This window comes from Eutrema salsugineum, unplaced genomic scaffold, assembly GCF_000478725.1.
Source record: "Eutrema salsugineum unplaced genomic scaffold, Eutsalg1_0 scaffold_8, whole genome shotgun sequence".
Taxonomy (NCBI): Eukaryota; Viridiplantae; Streptophyta; class Magnoliopsida; order Brassicales; family Brassicaceae; genus Eutrema; species Eutrema salsugineum.
In genome coordinates this window covers 3,088,303-3,114,122 of record NW_006256414.1, presented here as the reverse complement: position 1 = coordinate 3,114,122, position 25,820 = coordinate 3,088,303, and the positions used below count along the sequence as shown (strand labels likewise).

The 25,820-nt window shown below is 35.9% G+C and overlaps 3 protein-coding genes across 3 annotated transcripts; all 3 read left to right on the top strand.

The window, feature by feature from the left end:
* Positions 1-185: 185 nt before the first annotated feature.
* Positions 186-4,382, top strand: LOC18009765 (probable disease resistance protein At1g61180). Its single transcript, XM_006391970.2, has 2 exons — positions 186-3,546; positions 4,052-4,382. The coding sequence occupies exons 1-2, from the start codon at positions 919-921 to the stop codon at positions 4,052-4,054; spliced, it is 2,631 nt and encodes an 876-aa protein (XP_006392032.1). The 5' UTR covers positions 186-918; the 3' UTR covers positions 4,055-4,382.
* Positions 4,383-9,503: 5,121 nt separating this feature from the next.
* Positions 9,504-16,983, top strand: LOC18009666 (katanin p80 WD40 repeat-containing subunit B1 homolog). The gene is given in 20 exon segments (XM_024148332.1): positions 9,504-9,853; positions 10,271-10,401; positions 10,516-10,633; positions 10,835-11,061; positions 11,154-11,180; positions 11,182-11,257; positions 11,351-11,421; positions 11,781-11,855; positions 11,946-12,089; positions 12,192-12,354; positions 12,900-13,307; positions 13,389-13,646; positions 13,991-14,047; positions 14,136-15,172; positions 15,357-15,470; positions 15,594-15,668; positions 15,754-15,866; positions 16,004-16,120; positions 16,191-16,259; positions 16,393-16,983. Coding segments are annotated over 20 exon segments (3,366 nt in total). The 5' UTR covers positions 9,504-9,828; the 3' UTR covers positions 16,454-16,983.
* Positions 16,984-18,397: 1,414 nt separating this feature from the next.
* LOC18009570 lies at positions 18,398-21,060 on the top strand. Its single transcript, XM_006391967.2, has 5 exons — positions 18,398-18,906; positions 19,371-19,420; positions 19,520-19,597; positions 19,672-20,233; positions 20,324-21,060. Exons 1-5 carry the CDS (start codon positions 18,739-18,741, stop codon positions 20,867-20,869), a joined length of 1,404 nt encoding a protein of 467 aa, XP_006392029.2. The 5' UTR covers positions 18,398-18,738; the 3' UTR covers positions 20,870-21,060.
* The last annotated feature ends 4,760 nt before the right edge of the window (positions 21,061-25,820 follow it).

Here is a 25,820-nt window from a genome sequence, read left to right as displayed (position 1 = left end):
TCTACTCTTAGACATGACTAAAACTCCATTAATGAGCAACTTAAAGAATTCAAACCCAGATTTATCTCAAGTAGCACATAATAAATTCTCAATAGGGTGCTAAAAAGAAACATGAATCTAAATGAAATCATAAACAGGCAATGCCTAAATCTAAGGTATGTTCTTCTACTACAGAGAGACTAACGAAAAAATAGAATCGGCACAACACAATAATCGTATAGGATTTCAACGCAAAAGAAGACTCCACTTCGTAAGCTACTTTGGGCATAACAGACAATGATTACTTAATCATCTCCACTACTTGACCAATCCACGTTTCTGTCACCTTAGACTTGGGTTTCCTTTTAATTTTCTTTTTGCTCAAATGAGATTTTATAGATTAGCTACGCTCCATTAGAGGAAGACTTGTTTACAAACAATAACAAAGCCAACATGGCTAACAAATTGACAGCTACAAGCGCCAAACGAAGAACATAAGAGCAGAAGATAGGACTTTAGTTGACTTGAAATAAGTTTGAGCAAAGTCTTCACTCGTAAAATCTATGGTCGGATATTAGAATAGTCAAAGTCTTTCGTAAGCAATTTTTTTTTTTCCCTTTGGAAAATCTCCTAACCACCCGTATTGGAGAAAGATGTGTTATCTTATCTCCAATGATATTTTTGACAATAAAAACTTCTTCAGCTTCAGAAATATTCTCTTTCTATCACCATAGAGAAATTGTGTGGCTTTTCATTTTTCATGTGAATCGTATCAGTCGATGCATATGTGGGAGTGGTGGAAATTAGAAACCAAAGAGGACCGACAGATAACAAATCATATATGCCTTCGTCACTTGTAAAATGCTTTTCACATAAAACACTTCTTCATCTTTAGCTTTCGTTTGTTGCTTACTCAAAGTTTTCTCTCTTTCTATCGACATGGGGAGTTGTAATCCTATCCAACTTACTGGTGGTGATCTCAATCGTATCTTTAGATTCTTATGTGGCAAAGGTTATATTCGAAACCTCAAGGAGAATCTCAGGGCTCTGAAGAGGGAAATGGATGATCTCAAGGCAATTGAAGCTGAGGTGAAGAACAAAGTAGCGAGAGAGGAGGCACAACATCAACAAAGGCTTGAAGCTGTCAAGGTATGGCTAACACGTGTCGAGAGCATCGATACACGATTCAATAATCTGCTTAGTACTAGTCCTGTTGAGCTTAAGAAGTTATGTCTCTGTGGTTTATCTTCAAAAAGTGTATGTTCCAGCTACAAATATGGGAAAAAGGTATTCTTGTTGCTGAAAGAGGTTAAGAAACTCAAATCGGAGGGTAATTTTAAAGAGGTTACTGAGCCGGTTTTGAGATCTGCAGTAGAAGAAAGGCCTACTGGGCCTACGATTGGTCAGGAAACAATGCTGGAAAAGGCATGGAAGCGCCTTATGGAAGATGGAGTTGGAATCATGGGTTTGCACGGTATGGGTGGTGTAGGCAAGACTACCCTTTTCAAGAAAATCCACAATAAGTTCACTGAAATAGGTAGATTTGATGTTGTGATCTGGGTTGTGGTGTCTCAAGGTGCAACTATTTCAAAGCTTCAAGATGATATTGCAAAAAACCTACACCTTTGCGACGGCGAGTGGAAGAACAAAAGTGAAAGTGACAAGGCAATCAATATACACAGAGTTTTAAAAGGGAAGAGATTTGTCCTGATGTTAGATGATATATGGGAGAAATTGGATTTAGAAGCCATTGGAGTTCCGTTTCCCACCAGAGAAAATGGATGCAAAGTAGCATTCACCACTCGTTCTCGGGAAGTATGTGGGCGGATGGGAGATCATGAGCCGATGAAAGTCGACTGTTTGGGACAAGAAGAAGCATGGAAATTGTTCAAAAGCAAAGTAGGAGACAATACATTAAGTAGAGATCCTGCCATTGTCGAGCTTGCCAAAAAGGTCGCTAAAGAATGTTGTGGTCTGCCACTAGCGCTTGTTGTCATTGGTGAGACAATGTCATCTCAAACTACGGTACAAGAATGGGAGCTTGCAGTCGATGTTTTGTCCAGATCAGCTGCAGAGTTTTTTGACATGGAAAACAAAATTCTTCCGATTCTGAAGTATAGCTATGATAGCTTGGCGGGTGAACATATCAAGTCGTGTTTCCTCTATTGTGCTCTGTTTCCGGAAGATTATGAGATAGATAAAGGAGATTTGATAAAATATTGGATGTGCGAGGGATTCATCGGGGAACACCAATCTTATAAAAGGGCAGTGAATAAGGGTTATGAGGTACTTGGTACCCTTATCCGCTCAAATTTACTGACAGAACAGCCTGATAGGATAGGTCTTGTTGTGATGCATGACGTGGTTCGCGAAATGGCTCTATGGATTGCATCTGAGTCTTTTTTTGTTCAAGCAGGAGTCGGATTACACGAAACGCCAAAAGTCAAGAATTGGAGAGCTGTGAGAAGGATGTCTTTAATGAGGAATGAGGTTAAAGAGATAAAATGCAGTTCCAAGTGTTCTGAACTTACAACTCTGCTCCTCCAGAAGAATAAGTTGAAGAATCTCTCAGGTGAATTCATCGGCTCTATGCAAAAGCTAGTTGTTTTGGATCTATCACTTAATCTCGCTTTCGAAAAACTTCCTAAGCAGATATCGAAGCTGGCCTCCTTGCAGTATCTTAACTTGTGGGGCACAAGTATAAAGCAACTGCCAGTTGGTTTCCAAGAGTTGAAAAAGCTAATTCATCTGGATTTGAGTTATACATACAGTCTTCGTAGTATCAGTGGGATATCAAAGCTGTCGAGTTTAAGAATTTTGAAACTAAGATTTTCTAAAGTTGATGGAGATGTTAGCATGTTGGAGGAGCTGCAGCCCTTGGAGCATCTACAAGTTCTAGAGATAACGATCTCTACCGAGTTGGGTTTGAAGCATATATTAGGCGATCCAAGGTTGGCTAACTGCATCAATTCTCTGGGTATTCGAGGTTTTAAAGAAAAGCCATTCAATATGTCATCGCTGTTGAGTATGGAGAATCTTAGTGTGCTCCATGTGGATGGTAGTCATGTGTCGGCGATTGATACATATATTAAATGCAGAGGAAGCAAGACCGACTCATCTCATTTACACAATCCAACAAGTCCATGCTTTACCAACCTCTCCGTCGTGACAATTTATAGCTGTCATGGCATTAAGGATCTGACTTGGCTATTGCTTTCTCCAAATCTTACTCGGCTAAGGATTTCACGTTCAGAAGAAGTAGAAGAAATCATAAACAAAGAGAAAGCAACCAATCTTGCTCGTATTACACCATTTCAGAAACTAGAATACTTATTCCTGGACAATCTGCCTGAGCTGGAGAGTATCTACTGGAGTCCTCTCCCCTTTCCATCATTGCGGGACATAGAAGTCGATTATTGTCCAAAGCTGAGAAAGCTTCCCTTTGATGCTACAAGTGTCCCACGACTTGACGGGTTTGGAATATCTATGGTTCCTGAAGAACAGAAAACTGAGCTTGAATGGGAGGATGAAGATACTAAACATCGTTTCCTGCCTTTATTCGCTCGGGTAATCATTTCTCTTATTCTCTTCCGCTTGAATAAATTATTTTATCTTACTTCAGTTTCTTTCAAGTTTGCTCAAGGTTAGAATGAAGTGTGATCGTTTTTTTTTAGTCTGATATGATCCATTTGCATCATGATACATTGATACCCAACAAAACACAAATTGGGTCACAAAATTAGAAAATTCTCTCGAAAATCATCAGGCCTGTGTTTGTTGGATATTAACGAGGGATCATAATTTCAAAAGCTTAAATACATATGTGCATTGAACTCTTCCAATGACTAAATCACAAACAGTAACAGTATTTTCTTTCTTCTTCTTTTCCTTTCACATTCGTTAATGAAGGAATATATAAAAATATTTAATAGAAACTGTTGAAAATTGGTTCAGCTTCTTATTAAGATATTAAATGGTGAGGCAGAATTTGCTGGATATTCCTAGCAGTTTTAGGTGAAATGTATTTTTCTGAATATTCACTAACTTTGTTTATTTATTTTTTTTCTTATAGTGAGATATTAGGACTAACCATCCCTCAATTTGGATTGGAATTCCTCACTGTGATAAACCAGAATCCACGCTTCTTCTTCTGCTTTCTCTTTCTTCCTCAAAGTATGATGTGTTCTTCATTTGGATTGTATTATTGTTTTTCCTATCATCCTATGCAGTCTCATACCTCTCTGCAGTGTGTTGTGTTGTTAAATTGGATTTTCTTTTTCATTTTTCTATGTAATAAGTTAAGGTGGATTACTTCCTTCTCAAGCTACATGTATTTATATAATCAACAGTTTTTATGCTTTTACGTGAAAGGATATATCATAAAAGTATGTGATGCCTCTGAATTTACTGTGTATTTTGATTCCTCACTATCCAAAATCAAATTCCTCTACCTGTAGCTTTTTCTATTTCATCTTGCAGTGTGTTTGTATTGTTAACCGGAGGAATCAAGATGAAAAGTTATATGATTTTGCTAAATCATGAAGATCCTGTTTTTCAGACTCTTTAATTTAAACCCCCTAAACCTAATCTGAAGATGCTATGACTTCCATCTAATCCCAAACTATATCTAGTGGCTTTCTGATTTGGGGGCAATAAGCTTAAGAGACAACTTCACTTAAGAAGACATGGAAAGAGTCTTTTTAATTTTAAAAGTTTTCACATTCCTTTTTTAATGGCTTCACCACATTAAGAACATTAAAACAAGAACCCAAGAACAAATCTTCAGCCAAAAAAACAAAAAAAAACAAATTCGCAAGCTTAATTGATATGCACAATTATTCACCGCCCACCGGTCTTGAACATTGGTTCGTCGTTTGAAATAGCTGCGTGTCCAGAAACTACAACAATCTTGTAGAGTAGTTTCTGGCAAAACTCAATCTTCTTTCTTTTACGAAATCGTCTTTCTCACTTTTGTCTAGCATTTCTCAGAATGATTCTTGCAGACGGCGACTATATACAAAGCAGCGAAGCTGATAAGAACCGATACCGGACATCTAGTATTAAACTGAGTGTTGTCCATTTCCATATGACTCAATAGAAGTTATAAAAAAAAAAATTGAAAATTCAATGGACCAATGCTAAGAACATCTATAATGGTGAATGGGGTTCACCTCAAATTTTTTATTAATAAAATTTTGAGAAGAAAAAGAAAGTTAAAGAAGAGAAAAAGTCGAAGAAGAGAAGAAGAAAAGAGAGAGAAAGAGAGAGGAGATGAAAGAGAAAAGACCAATAAATAGAATTACACGATGTCATGCATGAACTCTTCCTAAAACCGACTCCAAAATCTCTAAATTAAGACCAGTTTTATGAAAATTGGGCTTTATTCATTTATTTTTAATGAAAAAAACCCATAAACCCTATGTTTAAAATCTCCGATGGTCTAACACAAAGCAAATAGCCATTTGCAATTTGTAACATTTGGTTGCATCAATAGCCTGTAAGAAGCGGTTATAGCCTGGGCCTGATCTCGGCCTACTCGAAAATTCAAAATTCTAAACTAAATGTTCATTAGTCTTATATTGAAGAATGAATACAATACAATTTGAAGCTTAGCATAGTAACACCTTAAAAAAAAAACATTTTAGCAGACCTAAAACTTTTAAAACTATATTTTGGTTAATTCGTATGTTTGATTATTTATTTTTTTAAATCACTAAACCATATGTGAGCATAATATTTTTTAGTGAGATGACCTTTGATTCTATCATAATATATGTTTCTAAGTTTTATAGGTTCTAACTAAAAAAAAATTGGCAATAAAATGGATTCTGGTATATATATTATGAGTGTATCTCTTATATAGTTCTTTAAGTCCATTTTCTCTAGATGATAACTATCTAGCACATCTTGAAGACTCAAACCAAAACATATTCTAAGATTTGCAGTATGCCATACACGAACTACAATATTTCTTATTCGGGCTATCCTACTTAAATCAACAAATTTGGATTATGCTACCACATTACGTTATGATATTCTGATTTAAAAGTAACTGGTAATTAGCAGATTGATTAATTTTACTTATATATTACTACTGTAAGTCAACAAAATTTGGGTTCCGCTACCACATTACGTTTTATGGGGTTCTGACCTAAAAGTAATTGGTGCGGATTGATCCGTTTCACTTATATATTACTTTAGGTTCTATCAAATTTTCAGTATAATATTCCTAACATTTGTTTCAATAATGTGTTCAATTTGCTATACTTTGTTTTTTTTTTACTATAAATACAAATAAAAGCTTATGCTATCAGGAAAAGAAGAAAAAAATATTGATAATTATAGAATTCTATATCGAAATCTAGACTAATTTTTGTAGTTTGTGAACAATTAAAAACTGAGTATATAAATCATTTAATATGGCTTCAGATTTCAACTGCAGTAGAAATTGTTGTAAGAATATTCAAATCTTAGTATTCTAATCTTAAAGTAAATCATCCAACCACTAAATACCATGAACATAATTGTAAGAGAAATACTAAAGCATATAAAGATGAGAAGCACCATAGAAACTGACTGACCTAGGAAAACATGATACTAATGTTGAAAAAAAAGAAGGTTCCGATATTTGTTTAATCATGATGCAGAAAAATATTTGGAAATATTTCAAATATTTTTATTATTTATTTAATTATTCAGATAATTTCTTTTTATTGTTTTGAAGTTTTTTAGTGTTTTGGATTTATCATAAATAAGCTATTTAGATCTAAGTTGTATTCAATATTGGATTGATTAATAAAATAAAGAAATTCTCTTATTTCTGGTGTTTGATTTGATTAATTCATCAGAATAAGAAGCTGGTCTCAAATGATTCTTCGAATCTCTTGATCAAACGAAACAGATCCCAAATGAAGATTTATTGAATCTCTTGGTTGAACTGACAAGTTTCTAGTAATTCTATCGAATTTCTAAATTGAGCTAATTATCCCGTTCATATTATTTTTTAAAGCTTCTGCTATATCAAATTATAATAAGTTTGGGTGTTTGTTAGCTTGCTTGTGGATTCTTTTTTTCTATATAATTTAGCCCATTTTCAATTTTCGAAGTACTGTGCAAAACAATGAAAACAATTCTAAGTTATATGATTTTATCCACAAAATTTTGATAAATATATATTTTTTTTGTCAAACCATTCTTCATTAGATTAAACTTCTACAGTACAAGAAGAGGGAATGTAGCATCCTCTTCGATTGTTACAACACAAAATGAAAACAAAGAAGTAACTAACAGATAGATCATCATCATGAAAGATGGACAGCGCATTTGGGACTAGCCACAAATGCGTCAAATTAACCTTCGCGGCAAAGCCGGAGAGTTTAAATTTAGTCACTTTGGAGAGTGACGTTGAAAGAGAACCTCTACCTCCTCCGATATTCGTATTAACGAAATCGTCTATGAAAGGGAGCAAGATGGTAGAGAAATTCACAAGGTCTTCCGGCAATAAACCCGGAGTAATATTACCTCTCGGTGAGGTCTTTGAAGTCCAAGGAGAAAGCTCGAGCAAACAATTAACATTGATGAATGGACAACGAGCATGGTGGGGTCACGGTGGCGGAGACAGCTGGTACTGATGGCTGAACCGAGGTGGAAGGAGAACGATAGAGGGTAAACGGAAGGACTCCAGACCGACGAACTGTCTCGTCATATTGGGCTGAACCCACAGTAAAGAATAGCCGGAAATAAAACACATCTTCGAAGAGATGGAAGAGACAATGATAATACCCATCTTTGGGAAGACGAAGGAGACAATGAAGATCTTGGCTCGGAGGAGAAAGCCAGAAGTTTCTTTGACCGGAGAAACGCCGGAAGGGAACATCCAAAAACACTGTAAGAATCGAACAGGGCTGAGCAATTGCTTCACCTGAGGGTCCCTTACTAAACTTTCAGAGGCAGTTTGTCCTCGAAACAGCCTGAGAGAGTTCGAAGAGAAACGCAGGAAAAACAACGGCAGACCCAGCAAGAATATGGACCAGAGACCAAACAATAGCCAATCGATCCAAGAGAAACCAAAGCCCATACCTTCGAAAGAGGCCATGGAGAACCCGATGCTAGATATGTCGATTAAAAACATTGGTAAGATGCTCTTTATTGGGCCTTGCAGCATTGGTGTGCCCAATAGCATCACTTCAAAGCCCATGTCCAGGCCCAAGATAGGAGAGACATCGGGAACAGCAGCAAAAACGTTGCCAGAGGCCAAGCTTAGCCTCGTCGCTTGGACTAAGGTACTCGGAGGAGACCGCCGGAGAAGCATCTGCGGATTCACCTGAGAAGACACTCTTGACGGTAGTATTGCAGATGAACCAGATGGCGGAGGGAACCGGTGTGGAAGAGTGAATACCGGCGGGGTATGAGTGTGGAATAGATATGGCGTGTGAAAGAAGACGCGGGCAAGGCCGATTGATAGCTTCGTCGGAGGACACCGTAAGAGCTTTACAAAGGCTTTTTGTCCTCGAAATGGCCTGAGAAAGCTCGAAGGCGAACACAGCAGAAGCGGCAACACAACCGGGTAGAGGGAGGATCGACGGTTGAAGAGCAGATTGGCAAGAAGCTCCGGTGGATTCAGGTGCTCCGGAAGCAGAGATGATAACAGGGCGAAGAGAAACAATAGTAGATCCATCGAAGAAATCACAGAGTAAAACGCAGAGATGAAAGAAGGCTGTGGAATAAAAGCTTTAGTCGGACCTTTTCTCACGGCCAGCGGCCGGAGAAAAGCTCGACCCAAACCAAGTAAGGATGCTTTGACCACCAGCACAGGAAAGACGGATGAGGAAATGAGGTCACCGGCGGAGAAGAACTCAGAAAACCAGGAGCAGCGGCGCTTAGAAAAACGTGCCTGGGAGAAAATTCAAATGAAGCCAATTAAAAATGACATTTTAGGTGAAGTGGTTTTTCTTTTTTTAAAAAATTAATTTCAATATCTAAATCATTTAAAAGTTTTCTATTGATTTTCTAGCCACTCTGTATAGGCCTTGATTCAAAATTTCTTATTTATCTTTTTGATTTGAGTATTTAAGTGTTATATTTATATAATATTACGTCTTACCAAACAAAACATTACGCTTAATTACCTTATTTATATATAAGGTTGACAATATCTTTAGGAAACAAACAAACCCAAGAGATGATGAGGTGCTTCCTCACCTATCGAATAATATTGACAACATAAAAAAATGTTAAATTATGAAGGAGTTGGAGAAAAAACTGAAACCAATAGAAATCAATTAAAAGCAAGGGTATTTTCATAATTTCATATTTTCATTTCAATGCCTGGACAAAAGGGTATTTCCCTCAGAACTGAGAAGAACGAACAACGAAGAAATGAGGTCCACTGTCCAAGAAAAATGCTTAAAAATCTGAATTAAAAATTAAAAAACGACCGACCGAACAATAAATAAAAAATAAAAAAATGTGTAACTCTGAAGAAAAGAATAAAATAAAAACTTCCTTCGCTTTACCATTTTTCTTCTTCTCTTCTGTTTCTTTTCTTCTTTCTGCTCCGTGTCACTATTTGAATCTCTGATTTTCTCGTTTCCTTCAAAATTCTTGTTCCCGGAATTTGATTCTTTTCTCACGTTTTAGATTTGAAATCCCAACGGGAAGCAACCTCCTTCTTCTTCATGTTTCTCCCTTTGAATCTCCCGAAAATCTCGAGCTCTGTCGTGTAGTGGCAATTGGGAATTTTTTTCAGCTCCGATTCACCGTTTTTAGGATCGATAACGGAAGCTAGAGATTCGATTCCGGATTCGGATTGCATTGATTCCCACGGATTTGCTGGGAATCGAGTAGAAAATGGCGAAGCGTGGATATAAGCTGCGTATCCTTTTATATTCCTGGCGATTTTGTTGATTCTTAAGCTGAGTAAAATTGAACGAACTCTGGATTTTTAGCTCCATCCTGAGGATTTTTTGTCGTTTTTTTGTATCACTGAATCGTTAGGGTTTTATCTTACAAAATCCCAAGAGCAAAGCTTAGTTTGCTATTGATGAGCTTCAGTTTTTATTAGCATTTTAAGATTTTAGCAGAAATAAATTCCGGGTCAAATGTTTCTATCACTGGCTGCTCAACATGATAGAAAATGGATATTTTCTGGATATGTTTTGTATGTGAAAGTACTTCTCTCCATTTATGACCTGCTTTATGTTTTGCTGTCGAGTTGCTTCAAAGGCTGTTCCTTTCGTGAGCTGTTCTTGTCTGGTGTTTGTTTATACCTTGACTTGATTTGGAAACTTAGAGGAGTTTTTGGCACATTCCGCAAATGTAAATTGCTTAAGTATTGGAAAGAAGACATTACGGCTCCTTATTACTGGTGGTGATGATTACAAGGTCAACCTTTGGGCGATCGGCAAGCCTACTTCTTTAATGGTGTGTTTCACATTTTCGCTCTTGTCTAAATTTTTCCTCCTTGTTGAGCAAAAAGTGTGTTTTGTTTTTTATATAGAAGAGTGCTGCTATATTCATTTCTTGTGTTGTTTGCAGAGTTTATGTGGACATACTAGTGCAGTGGATTCAGTAGCTTTTGACTCGGCAGAAGTTTTGGTGCTTGGTGGAGCTTCTTCGGGTGTGATAAAGCTGTGGGATCTAGAAGAAGCAAAGAGTTAGTTGATTGATTTTCTGCTCTCCTTTAGAATACTTGTTGCTCCTTATATGCCTAGCTAGTTCCATCAAATGGGAACATATAGAGATACTGATTGAAGTAGTGACGATGTTGATTACGGGTCCTGATATCTGAGCAGTGTACCTCGTTTACTTTAGAATTATGAGGTCTAACATGTTTACTCTTACTCTTGAAGTGTAGTGGTTCGAGCTTTTACTGGACATAGATCCAACTGTTCTGCTGTTGAATTTCATCCTTTTGGTGAATTTTTGGCATCGGGATCAAGTGACACGAATCTAAAGATTTGGGACATCAGAAAGAAGGGATGCATACAGACGTACAAGGGTCATACTCGTGGCATCAACACTATCAAATTTACGCCTGATGGTCGTTGGGTAGTGACTGGAGGACTTGACAATGTTGTAAAGGTAAGAACTGCAACATCAATAAATGGATCTTATGCATTGTCTTTTTCCAACCTATGTTCTTTTAACGATATACTATTGATCGTATCCCATAGGTATGGGATTTGATTGCTGGAAAGCTTTATACATGATTTTAAGTTTCATGAAGGACCTATTCGTTCGCTAGACTTCCACCCACTTGAGTTCCTCCTAGCCACAGGTTAGTCTGTGATCCTTTAATGTTTTGTTATTTTAGGGGCACAAGTGTTATACTGAGGTCTTGTATTTCATACACCCTCTATTCATTATTCAGGTTCTGCTGACAGGACCGTAAAGTTCTGGGATTTGGAAACGTTTGAATTGATTGGATCTACCCGACCAGAGGTACTTACCTGTTGTGAGAGTTCAAGTGTCACTAGATACTGTTTTCCGAGAGAATCTATCTCAAAGTGTTCTCACCCTTATAACCATTAACCATGATCACCTTGGAGGGAAACCTCACACAGTAATAATATCAGAAATTTCCTTATTCTCGGTCGTGCTCTGAAAAGCGTTACAGAGAAATTCCAATTGATAGTTAATTCCTCTTAAAATGATATCAGAGAAGTAAATAAAAGTAACTGGAGTTCCACAAAGTATCATCTTGAGAAATAATGTTTTGGCGTTGAGCTGGCTTTGTTGTCTTGTCTTGGAATATTTTATTTACAATCTTTTTCTTGCATGTGCTTTCCCTTGTCCCACAGGCTACTGGAGTCCGTTCAATGAAATTTCATCCTGATGGGCGAACCCTTTTTTGTGGTTTGGACGATGGCTTAAAGGTTTTGATTTGTCTTTTTGATGAGCTTTACCATAATTAGAGATCTCCAGAGTCAATACATTGATATCATAAGCTGATGCTCATAATTCAGGTTTATTCATGGGAACCAGTGGTTTGCCATGATAGTGTTGATATGGGATGGTCAACGCTTGGTGACTTATGCATCAGCGAAGGGAAGCTCTTGGGTTGTTCATACTACCAAAATTCCGTAGGGATTTGGGTCTCAGATATATCAGTATGTAGCCATTGTGATTCTCCTTACCTTTTAAATGTTATGTGAAGCTGATACTTCAAACTTCGAAAGCTCATACTTTCATTTCTCCATTATTTTAATCAGCAAATTGAACCATATGGCATTGGATCTGTGGATAAAAAGGAATGCATGGAGAAAATACTTAGTGTTCTAGACGATCAGTCTTCCGAGAGAGTAAGGAGTGACCCCAGGCGCAGCTCGTCTCCAGATTATGAGACAAAAGAGATCAAAAACATATACATTGACTGTGAGTGACTGTTAACTTTGTTTCGATGTACACGAATTCTTCTTTTCTACCTTGAATTTATTGAAGCTTGTCCTTTCAAGTAGGGATATGGCAGGTTAATGGTTAGGTTTTCATTTCTCAGAATCAATTACATTTAGGTAGGCCCTGTACGCTAGCTTACTAGTTGCTGCCATGCTACCGTTCTAATCAACACTAAAATGTTTAGTTGCGATGGAACTATAACGGAGATCACTAACTCGAGTTGACTTGTTCTAGTGATTGAAAGTTATCTTACGCTTAGCCCGGCTCTAGTCATTTAATTTCCGTACATGCTGTGTTTATTCCTTATTGTGTAGCTATTGAAACTGAAGGAGTTTGAAGTGGTAGTGTGCTTTTTATGAACAAAATAAATTATAGCCTTACCTATTGTGAGCTGGATTGTGATTTTCAGTGTTTAATGTCAGTCTGTGTGCTTCACCAATGTGATTATGTACCTCTCTCACTTCTGTATGCTTATGTTATGATAATATTTGATCTAATATTCTCTCTTTTCTTCAAAGCCACAGGTGGAAATTCAACTGTTGCACATAAGTCAGGATCACTAAGTGCTCCTAAAGCCAATGCAACATCTACTGGGCAACCAGGTGATAAATCATTCATAGTGCATAGTGATATTGGGAAAGACCCTTCTGAGTCCGGAAGGGAATCTATCACTTTCTCAAAAACGAAGCCGGGCATGCTGCTGAGACCAGCTCATGTAAGAAAAACGCCAACAAAGCAGGCAGTTGCTGTTCAATCTGGTATTCTGAAACAAAGCGGATTGGACGGTGAGAAAGAGCTGGACACTAAGTCTGCGATTGATTCAGAACAGAGTGGTAGAAAAACATTTGATGCCAGTGATTCTATCATCAAGAGTATAACCAACAAATTTGAAAAAGCTTTATTTCCAGAATTACCAGCTGATGAAGCGAAATGTAAGTTCTCCCAGTTCACAATTTGAGCTTTTAGATTATCTAATCCTATCTTATTGGAAATCTCTTACAATTTTGTCTCAGGTATGCAGCTGAAACCGCCTCGTGCACAGAAATCACCAAATACTAAGCACGATGAAATAAGATGGGCGGTGCCTGTTGATTCTGAAACTTTAGACAGTAAAAAAAGTGGTTTAGAGATCGCAAGAAACATAGATTTGCCAAAAGGGATTGTGGATGACAGAGGTAATAACCCGAGTGAGGAGGATTTAAATAACAAGATCAATTCAAGCAAGCAAGAAAGGGTTCGATCACCAGAGAAAGCTGGTGATGAACTAAAAAGTAAGTTATTTATTACTTGATTCAAAATCAGATTTGACTAATTAATGGGCATTTCCGCTTATGAAGTCTATGCTAGAACTTATGCAATTTTTATGTGTTGCTTCCACTTCTCTTTGCAAACTGTTTAAAAGACAACAAACAACACCAGATGAAATCAATCTAGAAGAGCTATTTTACAGCTTATAGTTATAAAATAGCATAGCTTTTAGGTTGCTAAATATAATTCTTTAGCTGCATTTAGGGCCGAATTGCCTTACAGTTTTCTTTATCGGTTGGGTCAAGTTACTTTGTTATGAGCCTACAATCAGTTTGCAAGTGATTGATATAAATATTCTGCCGTGTAGGCGTTGGATCCCCTGGAGGTAGCAAAGAATCAGACTCTGTGAAGGTTGTTAGAGGAGGTTAGCCATTCAAAGTTTGCTGTCGTTGAGATTCTTTGGTAGGATGTAAGTCATATGGTTATTGATTCATTAAGTGCTATGTTTGCAGTAAAAGTTGTTCCGGGGAGGACTCGGTCATTGGTTGAGAGATTTGAGAGAGGAGAAAAAGTTACTCCTTCTGAAGATAAAGCAGCCAGTGCAACAATAGTTCAGAGCACTAATGTTGAGGAGGAAATTCCCCAGACAACACTGATACCACCAGTTAGCACGACGCTTACTCAGGTAATGCCAGTTAAACCTGATCAGGCAACTAACGTGATGACAGTCGAAGCTCCTGTGGTATCAACACGACGAACTAGGAGTATTCCAGCCAGAGTAATGCCTGTGGTACTCGGTCGGGAGAGTAACATGAGAACTGATGCGCCTCCTGTAACATCAGCACGACCTGATAGAACTTCGGCTACTAATATGACAACTGATGAGTCTGGTGTAACATCAACACGGCAAGCAAGGTCTTCTCCAGCCCCAGTTATGCATGTGATACTCAATCAGACAACAAAAATGAAATCTGATGAGCCTCCTGCGACATCAACACGACCTGATCGGAGGTCGGCTACAAATTTGACATCTGAAGAGTCTCCTATGACATCAACACTACAAGCGGCTTCTCCAGCCCCAGTTACTCCTATGATACTCAATCGGAGTCGGTCCACTAACATGAAATCTGATGAGCCTCCTGTAATAACAAGAAGACCAGTTAGGACTTCTTCAGCGCGAGTAATGCCTGTGATACTTAATCAAGCAACGAACATTCATGATGAGCGTCCTGTACCATCAACACGATCAGCTAGGACCTCTCCAGCCCGAGTAATGCCTATGAAACCCAATCATGCAGATAATATGCCATCTTATGAGCCTCCAGTTGTATTAACACGATCAGCTAAGAACTCTCCCGCTCGTGCAATTCCCGTGAAACTCAATCAAGCAAATAATGTGACATCTGATGCATCTCATACAAGATCCAGGCAGCGATTTAGCCCAACTCAAACGCTGGCAACACCTGAGGTACTTGATCAGGTGACTGATATGACTCTGGATGAGGCACACATAACAGAAACTCAACCAGAATATGATATCTTGAGCCAGGTAAACTTCAGATGATAAGTTTGGGCAGCTAATAGATATTACTATCTTTATCTCTGAAATGTATCTTGTTCTATAATAAATCTTGTAGTCTTCGATGTTACAAAAATATATAAAATTGCGAGGATGACAAAGTTGGAAGAGATCTGTATACATAGCAAGTATTTAATTTATTGGGCTTGTGCAGAAGGAAGAGCCTCAGATATCTGGGAGGGAGAATGAAGGTGACATCAGTGAGACTTTAATGCAAACTCATAATGAGGTCTTAAATACTCTTCAATCAAGGTTGACAAAATTGCAGGTAAATTTAGCTCTCCTATTCGCTTTGTCATCATTTTCTCTTGTTCTTCTTTCCCTTCCATTTTTTGTTTTTTTTGTGTGTTTTGAGTGTGGATTAAGTCCTTATTATATCACAAACGTGCAGATTGTAAGACATTTTTGGGAGCGTAGGGATATTAAAGGCGCGATCACGGCCTTGAGAAAGCTGTCAGATCACTCTGTAAGTAGCCCAGAAAGATTACTTTTTCCTTTCTTTTCTTATGCTTAGATTTTTAGGAAAATCTGACTCACTTAAACCGGCGCAGGTTCAAGCAGATGTGATCAGTATTCTAACAGATAAAACAGAGATTCTAACATTGGATCTGTTTTCCGAATTAGCACCTGTCCTCACAGGCTTATTGGGCAGCAGGACTGAAAGGTAAATTATCTTATTCTATTTCTCCTTAGACTATGTTTGCTTTGAGTTTGAGATATAATTTCATTCAACAGAGGAAAGCAACAATGTCTTATCAGCAAAAATCACTTGTGCATTAATTTTTTTTGTGTGTGGCATAGGCCTATAAATGTCTCCTTGGAAATGCTCTTGAAGCTTGTAGCAGTGTTTGGTACAGTTGTACAGTCAACTGTTTCAGCACGACGAATGGTTGGCGTTGATCTTCATGCAGAAGAAAGGTAATTTCCGCTCCTCCTTTATCTTCATGCTATTCTCTATCGGAAAGTAAAACAAATTGAGAAAATGCAGGTTACAGATCTGCCAAAGTTGTTCTGCGGAATTGCAGAAGGTTCAGAAGATTCTTCCACTACTCACCAGGTAAATACAAGATCCTTAAAAACATCTAAAAATCTTAGTTCTGAATCATCAATGTCAAGTTCTTAAAAATGGAGAGTGTTCGGTTGTGTAATTTTGTTCCCTGTATTTTTCGCTCTCTTCCATCTGATTATAGAAGAGGAGGTCTCATAGGAAGAAAGGCTCAAGAACTAAACCTAGTTCTTCAGAGACCATAGCTCCAGTGTCAGATCGAAGACCACACTCAGAATCACTTGCAAACCCTAACCTCGCCCCGAGGTTTCCAATATGTATATTATCAAAAACTGTCTGCATGTTTCTTCCAGCGATTCTGCATCATCTGTTGTTTTGAAGATTCGCTGAGAAGTCGCAGTTTCTCGTGGCGGATTTTGCGATAGAATCGCCCGGGAAGAACACGGAAAACACTCCCACAAAAAAATCGGTATATGCTGTAAATCGACCTGTCCGTCTCTGGGATTGAAGTTGTAGTGATTCAGATTCTTGATTCAGATTCTTGATTCAGTGAATCTTTCAAGTGTTTAAGCTGAAATGGAAATGGAAATTACAGTCTCTCTCTCTCTATGTGAATGTAATGTGCAATCTAATGAGAAGATACATCGGTAAATGAATTTTTCATTTGGCAACCTACCTTTGGCCCTCTTGGCTTATATCTAATTTCAGGCTTGGTCATGTGGTGGAGAGGTCAGAGATTTGTTTATCTACCTGATGTGATATTGACACAATCTTATTATGAGTTTGCATTAAAGTCTCTCACTGATGTATACTACTTTTTGCTATTGGATATTTTTGGATTCAATTAATATGTCTCGCAATAATTATCCAGTCTAATAGAAAAAACATATATTAAGATCGGAAGAAACATATGTTAAAGATTAGAAGACTCCTATGAATTCTATTCTTAAATTCTTAAATCTAACAAAGTAACAATAATTATTTATGATTTGATGTTAGTTTGGTTATTGAATCAGAATCACCATTCCTAGTTAGGCTATTGATTAAGCCGAATGGACTAAATATATGTTTTCTTTTTAAGATGGAACTAGATTTTACTTCGTACATCCGCACGGAATTTTGTTTTAATCAAAATTTGTAATCTAATTTATGTTTTTGTTTAAAATATTATTTTTAAATAAGTGATATAAAAATAATTGTGTTTAAATATAATTGTTTTTTAATATTATTATGACCACCATGATCATAAAAACATATTTCTAATTTGTCTGTTTATAGTATTTTATAATATAAATATTTACTAATTTTGAAATAATTTTCTCCTAATATCTTGCATGATAACCTAACCCGTATAAGACCATAATTATAAAAAAACTTAATTTGTCTCATCAAATTATTATATAATATTAATATTTGTCTATTTTCAATATATGAAATTGTAATTTGATAGAATATGATTAAAAAAATATAATAAGATATTTGTTGATCGTATGTGTTATTCTGAAAATCTTATTTAAATTTCAAATGTTAAATTAAATCTAACCTATATTTAGGGAAGTTTATTTAAATTAATATCTATAGATTATAGATATAACTTATATTTAAGGAAAATTTTAGTTATCTAAATTAATATATAATTTTCGGAATTAAATTTATATATATATATATAAAAATATTTTTTAAAAAATTTTGAGAGTGTTTAGAAACGAACGCTTAAAGTGCTTCTGTTTTAATATAATAGATTATATGGAATTTTATATTCATTTTTGTTATATTGATGCGAGTTCATTACATGGACCATGAAACTATTATAAAGTTGTATCTATGAGCTAATTCTCATTTTAGTATTAGTTTAGATACTGGTTTTAAAAAAACACTATTTCCTAAATAAAATAGGAGATAAATGTTCTATAAGTTGTGGTAATGACGAAAAAAATCAAATTAAATAAATAAAAGATAGAATCTGTTAAATTAATTACTTTATTTAGGTAAAACAAAAAAACAAAGGCACACAAATCTAGTCTAAGTCTTCGTTCAAAAACAGACCATTCCTCCTTTGCCTTTTGAAAACAAAAAAAAAAAACAGAACCATCAATTTCTATTTTACAATCGTCGAACATAGACAGACTCTTCGTCAACCCTTTCTCTCCTACCTCATAAATTTTTTTTTCTTTCTATTTTTGAATTTAATTTAATTTTTGCTTTCCCAATTTCTGGTCGGAAAACCGTTTTTCGTGTAATTCATCTCCGACATCAACCCATTCGAGACGGCTTCTTTTTTTTTTTTCTTTTTTTCAAGTTTCTTGTCTTATCTTTACCAGGTAATTTTTTTTTTTTGGTTTTCTTTATTATTCCTTGTCTTGTCTCTGTCTCTGTTTTCGTCTTTTTTTTTTCCTTTCTGGAAAATCGAGTGGTCGGAGGAAAACGAAAGATTAGGTACTAAACGCGCTAACGTGCGCTGTGTCTGCGTAGTTTAATTTTTTTTAATTTAAAATCGAGGAGCGCGTAACGCACACGCGGCTTTGATTTGATGGTTATGATGATGACGATGACGACGACGACGAAGATGGCGAGTGATTGGGGAACATGGGAAGAGCTTCTTCTTGGCGGCGCTGTTCTCCGCCACGGAACCGGCGACTGGACCGTCGTCGCCGACGAGCTCCGTTCTCATTCTCTCCCCGAGATTTTGACACCTGAGGTTATTTTCCCCTCTCTCTCTCTCAATTTCTTCCTTTAATTTCAGAATCCATTTCGAAAAGTTCGATCAGATTATTTTTAGAAATCGAAAAAAAAAACAATTTCGTAGGTCATTTTGTTTTGTTGATTAAGCCTAAAATAACTCTGGAATTTAAAATTTAAAGACATGAGAAAAAGCTTTAAGGGTTAAAAACAGTGTTTCTTGTCGGTGGATTTAGAGCTTTTTTAGATTTATCACTTGTGTGTCAAGAAACGTTTAGTGTCCAGTAAAAAAATTTAGATTTCTTGTTCTCGTTAAACAACTAAAGATACTCTTCTGCTTCTCAATCTCGAATCCGAAGTTTCCTCTCAATAGAAATTAGAAAATTGAACTTCTTGGTTGTGAAATTGCAAGACTATCTCAGCTCAATAACTCAGAGTCATTGTTTCTCTTCTTGTCTTTGCTAAATCATACTCTTATTGCAGATATGTAAAGCCAAGTACAATGACTTGCGAGAACGTTATTTGGGATGCAAGTAATGATTTGATTAGTCTTTTCTACTTCTTCAACACACTTTTCTTGCCTGATATAGCGATTTACCAGTCATTTTTTCCATATGTTAATGTTCTTGTAGAGCTTGGTTTGAAGAGCTTAAGAAGAAACGAGTGGCTGAGCTTAAGTTAGCTTTACTTAAATCCGAAGACTCGATTGGGTTAGCACTTGTCTCTAATCACCAACTTCTTGCTAATTGTCTTTAACGTTTTCATGAAGAAACTGTTTTTGCAGGTCGTTGGAATCAAAGCTTCAGAGTCTGAAATCAGAAAGCAATGACGAAGAATGTCATCAAAACAATTATGACTCTAGCCGAACGTTATCACTCGAGCCTTCTCCAAAATCCGAAGGCGGAGGAGAATGCACGAGCAAAGACACATCCAAAGATTTGTCATCAGCTGGTAGTTTCACACAGCAAGAACTTACCACAACAAACTGGTCACCAGAAGCTCCAGCAATAACAATAGAGCAAGAAGAAAAGAAAACAAACGTATTACACAACGACATTTTCGAGTCTGTGTATGGAGTAGGAGGAGGAGGACAAGTGCTTCCTAATATGAGGAAGAAACGAGGCAAGAGAAAACGAAAAGGCTGCAGCATTGTGGAGGAAAGCGATGTCTTGGATTCTTCTCTGGATATTGCTAGTATTTCTAGGAGTAATAAAGAAGCTGCTTCTACTAGTAGCAGCCAAAGCCGAGGTCACGGATTGGCTTCACCAGAGGAGCTTATGAAGATATACAACTCTATTGCAGAGAACGAATGTGCACTCGTCTTCCGTAGAAGGCTTGATAGCCAGGTGATGATGATTCTATATAGTAATCTTTTAGTCTTTCTTGCTTATCTTGAAATCGCCATTTTTCGTCTAATATCTATTGTACTAAAACAGAAAAGGGGAAGATACAAGAAACTGGTCCGGAGGCATATGGATTTAGACACAATAAAATCAAGAATCAATGGTTGTTTGATAACTTCAGCGAAAGAGGTTTTCATGGAGTTTCTTCTGGTGGCAAACAATGCAGCCATTTTTTACTCTAAGAACACTCGTGAGCACAAATCCGGTGTGTCCCTTAGAGACATTGTCACCAAGTCTCTGAGACACTATCTGACAGAAGATCATCATCTTCATCGCAGCAGTAGCATTACTACAAGCACCACCAAAGTTCCGGTTCAACCTTCGACGTCTAAATCTCCTCCTGTCCGAACAAGCTTGGCAGCTAAAAAACCGAGAACCGGAACGCACCCTCTTAAGACGGTTGTGCAGGATATAGTGAAACCTTCAAGCGGAGGTAAAAGAACACCAGTTGCTAGTATGAAATCCTCGGCGGCGAGTAAGAAAGGAACGGTGGTTGAGAGAAGAAGAGACGGTAGACAAGTGAACCGAGGACTTGATTCTCCGGCATTGAAGGGGAGAAAGAGGAATCGAGTGAGATGATTTTGATCATTTGAAGTGTTTGTTTCCTTATGTTGTTGGTAGTTAGGCAGAGAAAAGACTTATCTGATCAGTGAAGTTCATAATATTGGGTCAATATGATCTGCAGGCATAGATACTCTTGATCACTGGTGAAACTAACTGTTTATAGAAAATGTACATCCCATAATCTTATCCGTTAAATTGTTAGAAAAAAGCATGAACCTTTTATATCGTAGTAATCTCACATTTTGCTTTGATTTACAACAAGAGCAACTTACACATCTGGCCCTCGTTAACAAAAAATTTGCATCTGTCGGAAAAAAAAGTTTTACATAACTTATCTTGAAAAAAAATTAGGAAAATATTTGTGTACTGAAACATTAAGAAAAACATTTGTTTAAATACAAGTAAACTTAGTTAAAGCATTTTACCCCAAAAAAACTTAGTTAATGCAACCCGTATCTGCAGCATAACGGGAGAGTTGGCATCTGTGTGGAAAATGCAAAATCCTTCTCACTTTATCAATTAAGAAAGTTCAGTGAAACATGACTTTCGTCATAACATCGATGAAACTGCCTGATTAAGCACCCTTCCTTGCTTCTCTTCAACTTATGGTCTTATCTAAGCCTCACGTGAAGAGAGTCTTTGAACTGGTAGATGAAGTGAATATTTGTTGACCCAAATAGGGTAAGCCGTTGATATCAGTCAGCATTGCATTCCTCCAAATTCATAAGTATTTGTTGTTAGCACTCAAGGGGCTAGGCCGTCTAGCAAACTTAAAGATTTTAGAACATTTCTACATGGGTGTCATAGTCAATTTCCACCGACAATGTGAGGAGTTATATGGACACATAAGTGTATAAAAAGTTCAAAGGGGAAGAGTCAAATTCTGTTAACTGTTATTCTGAAACAGAGAATAACTTTCTTCTACGTTGGATATTTTTTTTAAAGAGTAAACCTTTTGATTTAATTTAATCTCGTAAGAAAAAATCATTCTTCAATCATCCTACTTTTGATTTCAGGTTGCCTGCCATGAGTTTACTAAAGAAGCAATTGATATTAAGTGGGAAAAGTTGGTAGTAGGACAAGTTCGAAATCAATATAGGCACCGATAACAACAAAGATTTAAACTTCATCACAGTTGATCTTATAATCATCCATTTATTCATAAGAAAAGACAACACCAAAACTATATTGAAAAGAATTAGTAATGGTATTTAATTTTTTTGTCTATTCCGAAGAAATTAAGGCAACATTCTAAATTTGGATTATATTCTAATTAGGGCAATTGTTTTGGTTTGGGTTTTCAACTAAATCAGTATTGTTTTACATATACAAGTTTAACTTTTGTAACCACTTGACTAATGCCCGGTCTAGTTTATGAATACAAATTATATTTAAAATCTTTTGTAACCATTTTGTCTCCTTTTACATTGCAAGCATCTATATATTGTGGTTTGTTTTCTGTTGAAGATTGATAAAGCTCCAAGTCTCAAGTATTTGAACATACAAGGGAAGATGAAAGGTCTTACAACTTTGTAAATGTTCAAAGTTGGTGAATTTTTGGTTTCCATGAGTGACAGTAGCAAATCATTGGGTCTCGTCCTAAGATATACTGAGTCAAACTTTCAAAATATTTGGAAGGCTGCCTAATCTTGAAATGTTTGTCGGACAGTTTTGTTTCAATGAGGTAAATTCTCATCAATCCATCTTTAACACGTGTGTAGCAATCTAAATTAATCTCATTGACTTCTTTTTCTCTCTCTCTTAGTATTTGAGCGTAGATCATGCACAAAGAACACTTCCTACTTTCAACCATTTGAAGATCATTTCTCTCGAACTGAAGTTTGTGAAAGCTGATGAGGTTCTTACTGTTTTTAACGTCATGGTTAATGCTCCGAACTGATCGAGCTTCACCTCAAGGTATGCGTTTCCACAATTTTTTTTCTTGTTTGTTTGTCTATTTCTCTGTTTTTGCAAACCTGACATTTGGATTTTGTATAGGCTTTACATCTTCATCCCCCTGCCATTAGTGAAGGAGACGTGCAATTCTCTGATGGTAGTTTGTGCAAGCTTGCAACAGTGGAGTTGACAAACACTGGTGGTGTCAAGAACGAGCTGAAACTGATCAAATTCATCCTGGAAATGTCACTGGAGCTGAAGCGTGTCTCCATCATGGCGGCATCACACCGAGAGAGCCCTACATGGAGGAGAACAAGGTGATGTTACTCAACCTATTGGAGTTTAGGAGTGTGTCTCCAAATTTTTCCACGTTTAGTAGTAGCTCCTTAAAAGCTGTTGGAGTTGAGATTGCATCTAGTCAAAATTCTGAATCCTTTGATTTTGTTAGTTTCATATTAAATATTTGGGATGTAGAGAAAACAAACAAAATGTAAACTCTTTATAGTTGAAAACAAAGACATATGTCCTACATGAACCACAAACGAAGCATGCTTACATCATTTATTTTTTATATTTGCATTAGCTATAAATATTTTACATCACTTATAGAAGTAACTCTGAAGTAACTCTGAAAGTGGTGATGCCAATATTTATATCAGTTGTACAGATATTTTTCATCACTTAAGCAACTGATGCCAATATTTATATCAGTTGTACAAATATTTTCCATCACTTAAGCATGTAAATATTTACATCAATTATTGTAATCGATGTTAATTTGTGTTGATAGCAAAACATGATGTCAAAAGTTGACATTAATTAATATAAGTAATGCTAATGTTATATTATAATTATCAACTTTAATATATATATATATAATATTTTTATAAATTATTTTAATATTAATTTATAAATTATTTCATAAATAATTTTAATATTCATAAATAATTTTAATATTTTATATATGATAACATATCAATATTGATATTTAGAGCCTGTAGATAAATTACAGATATTTATAAGAAATCGAATTTCTCATCTCCTCTCTTAGTTGTTGATGTAGGACAAACATCAAGAATAATAAAAAATTATTATTATCATTTTTATTAATGTAATATTTCTATCATTTTTTAAATGATGTTAAGAAAAATATATAGTTACATCAATTATTTAAGTGATGTGCAATTAGATTTTTGTATCATTTTCATAAAATGATCTAAATTAATAAAATTTTGTATCATTTATTATTGAATCGATATTAAATTAACTAATAGTAGAATCACTTACATAACTGATGTTAAATTACTTATTTTATATATCAATTATTAAGAAGTGATTCAAAATAGTATCATTTACTTTTATGATATAATATAAGTGATGTAATACACACTTTGTTTTTTAATGACATGTCAGTGAATTGTGTTTGATTTGATGATATAATGGTGCCATGGTGGAGATGTTTGATTTTAAGTCGATTTTTTTTCTCTCTAGTTTTTTTTTTTCATTTTAATCTGTTTTATAAAGTTTGAATGTTTAAACCAAATATATAGTTGAATAGTTGAATGTTTAAACCGAATAATTGTACCTCGGTTTGGTAACAGTGTGGCATCTTTCCATTAAGCTCAAAGTTTCAGGTGTATAAACTCTGGTTGGTTGCAACCTCCTAAACTCAGACTCATATCTAGAGGATCCTTACAAGCTAGCTAGTTCAAAGGCATATGATCACAAACAAAGAGCCATAAACAACATCGGTTAAATCTTGTGTGTAAGCTCCTTGAGCAACATAGTCTCTATCCAAAACAATTTCTCAGATTCAAGTTAAAAATCCAAGAGACTGATCATGATTAAATAATACTTGTACATAGTTCCAAAGCAAAGAAAACATTCAACTATATACTTTTACTTTTCACTGCTCTTTATATTCCTTGAATTGTGAAGAGCAAATTACAGAAATCGTGAGCAGCAGTCAAAAAAACCTATCAGTCATGGAGAAGTAGCTACGGTAGTAGAAAACCCACATGGCCACATCTATATTTCATATTTGTTGACAAAAAATATCTATATTTCATACATTGGAAACATATATATTTCATATATCTTATCATATTTTGTCGTTTTTCTTCCAAACTCATATATTTATATGTATCCTGCCCGTAATCCACATATAGAATAACCATTGAATGACATCTATGCAGATTGAGACATCCATACAAATTGAGTCATCCATGCAGATTGAATCATTTAATTTCTGTCTTTTATCTCTTAGAGGTTAATTTGCAAGGATGTCTCTCGTGAATATTTTGTTTATGATCATTTTTTGATAATGTTTAAATTTTAATTAGCTAAACATGTAATTCGAATACTGAAGATTCTATTATGAGAGCTCACGACAAACAGTGATATATGGTAAAAAAGGCTTCGAAAGTATTAAAAACCCTCCTAGAATCTGAAGGGATACTCTGGACTTGTACTTGTGATGCGTTCTTTTTTCCCTAATAAGTTTATATCACATGTTGCAGTCACAGATGCACAACACAACTGAATTTCATGTAACAAAAAAACCAATCAACCAGCTCAAACACATGTAAGAGTTGTAGCAAGAAGAACGCGCTTATGTGGTTACTATGTATGTGGTTACAATACGAAAACACTAACACAGGCCTATGAGCCTATCCCGATTTTATGGATTGGTTCATTTATCCGGTTTATACTATTATAATAAACAAAAAACACAAAACCAAAATTAAATATATGCAAAAATTTGGTCAAAAAATTATTGTTTGTTACGTAGTTGTTACGATATCTCAATCCCAAGCAAAATATGGTTACTCCAGTTTATAAGTCATGAACCAACCGGTTAGGAAGGAGACAGAAAAAATAACAAACCGATTAGGAAGGATTTAACCAATCTGTAGACAAAAATTGAAAATAAAGCCAATTGAAATGGAGTTAGGCCAAATAAGTCATGTTCTAGTTGAACAACTCGAGAAGTAGAAAGCTTTATGGTGCATTGGAGTAGCTTTAGGAACAAACCACAGACACTTGTGTTCTGTCTCTCATTGAAGTTGTT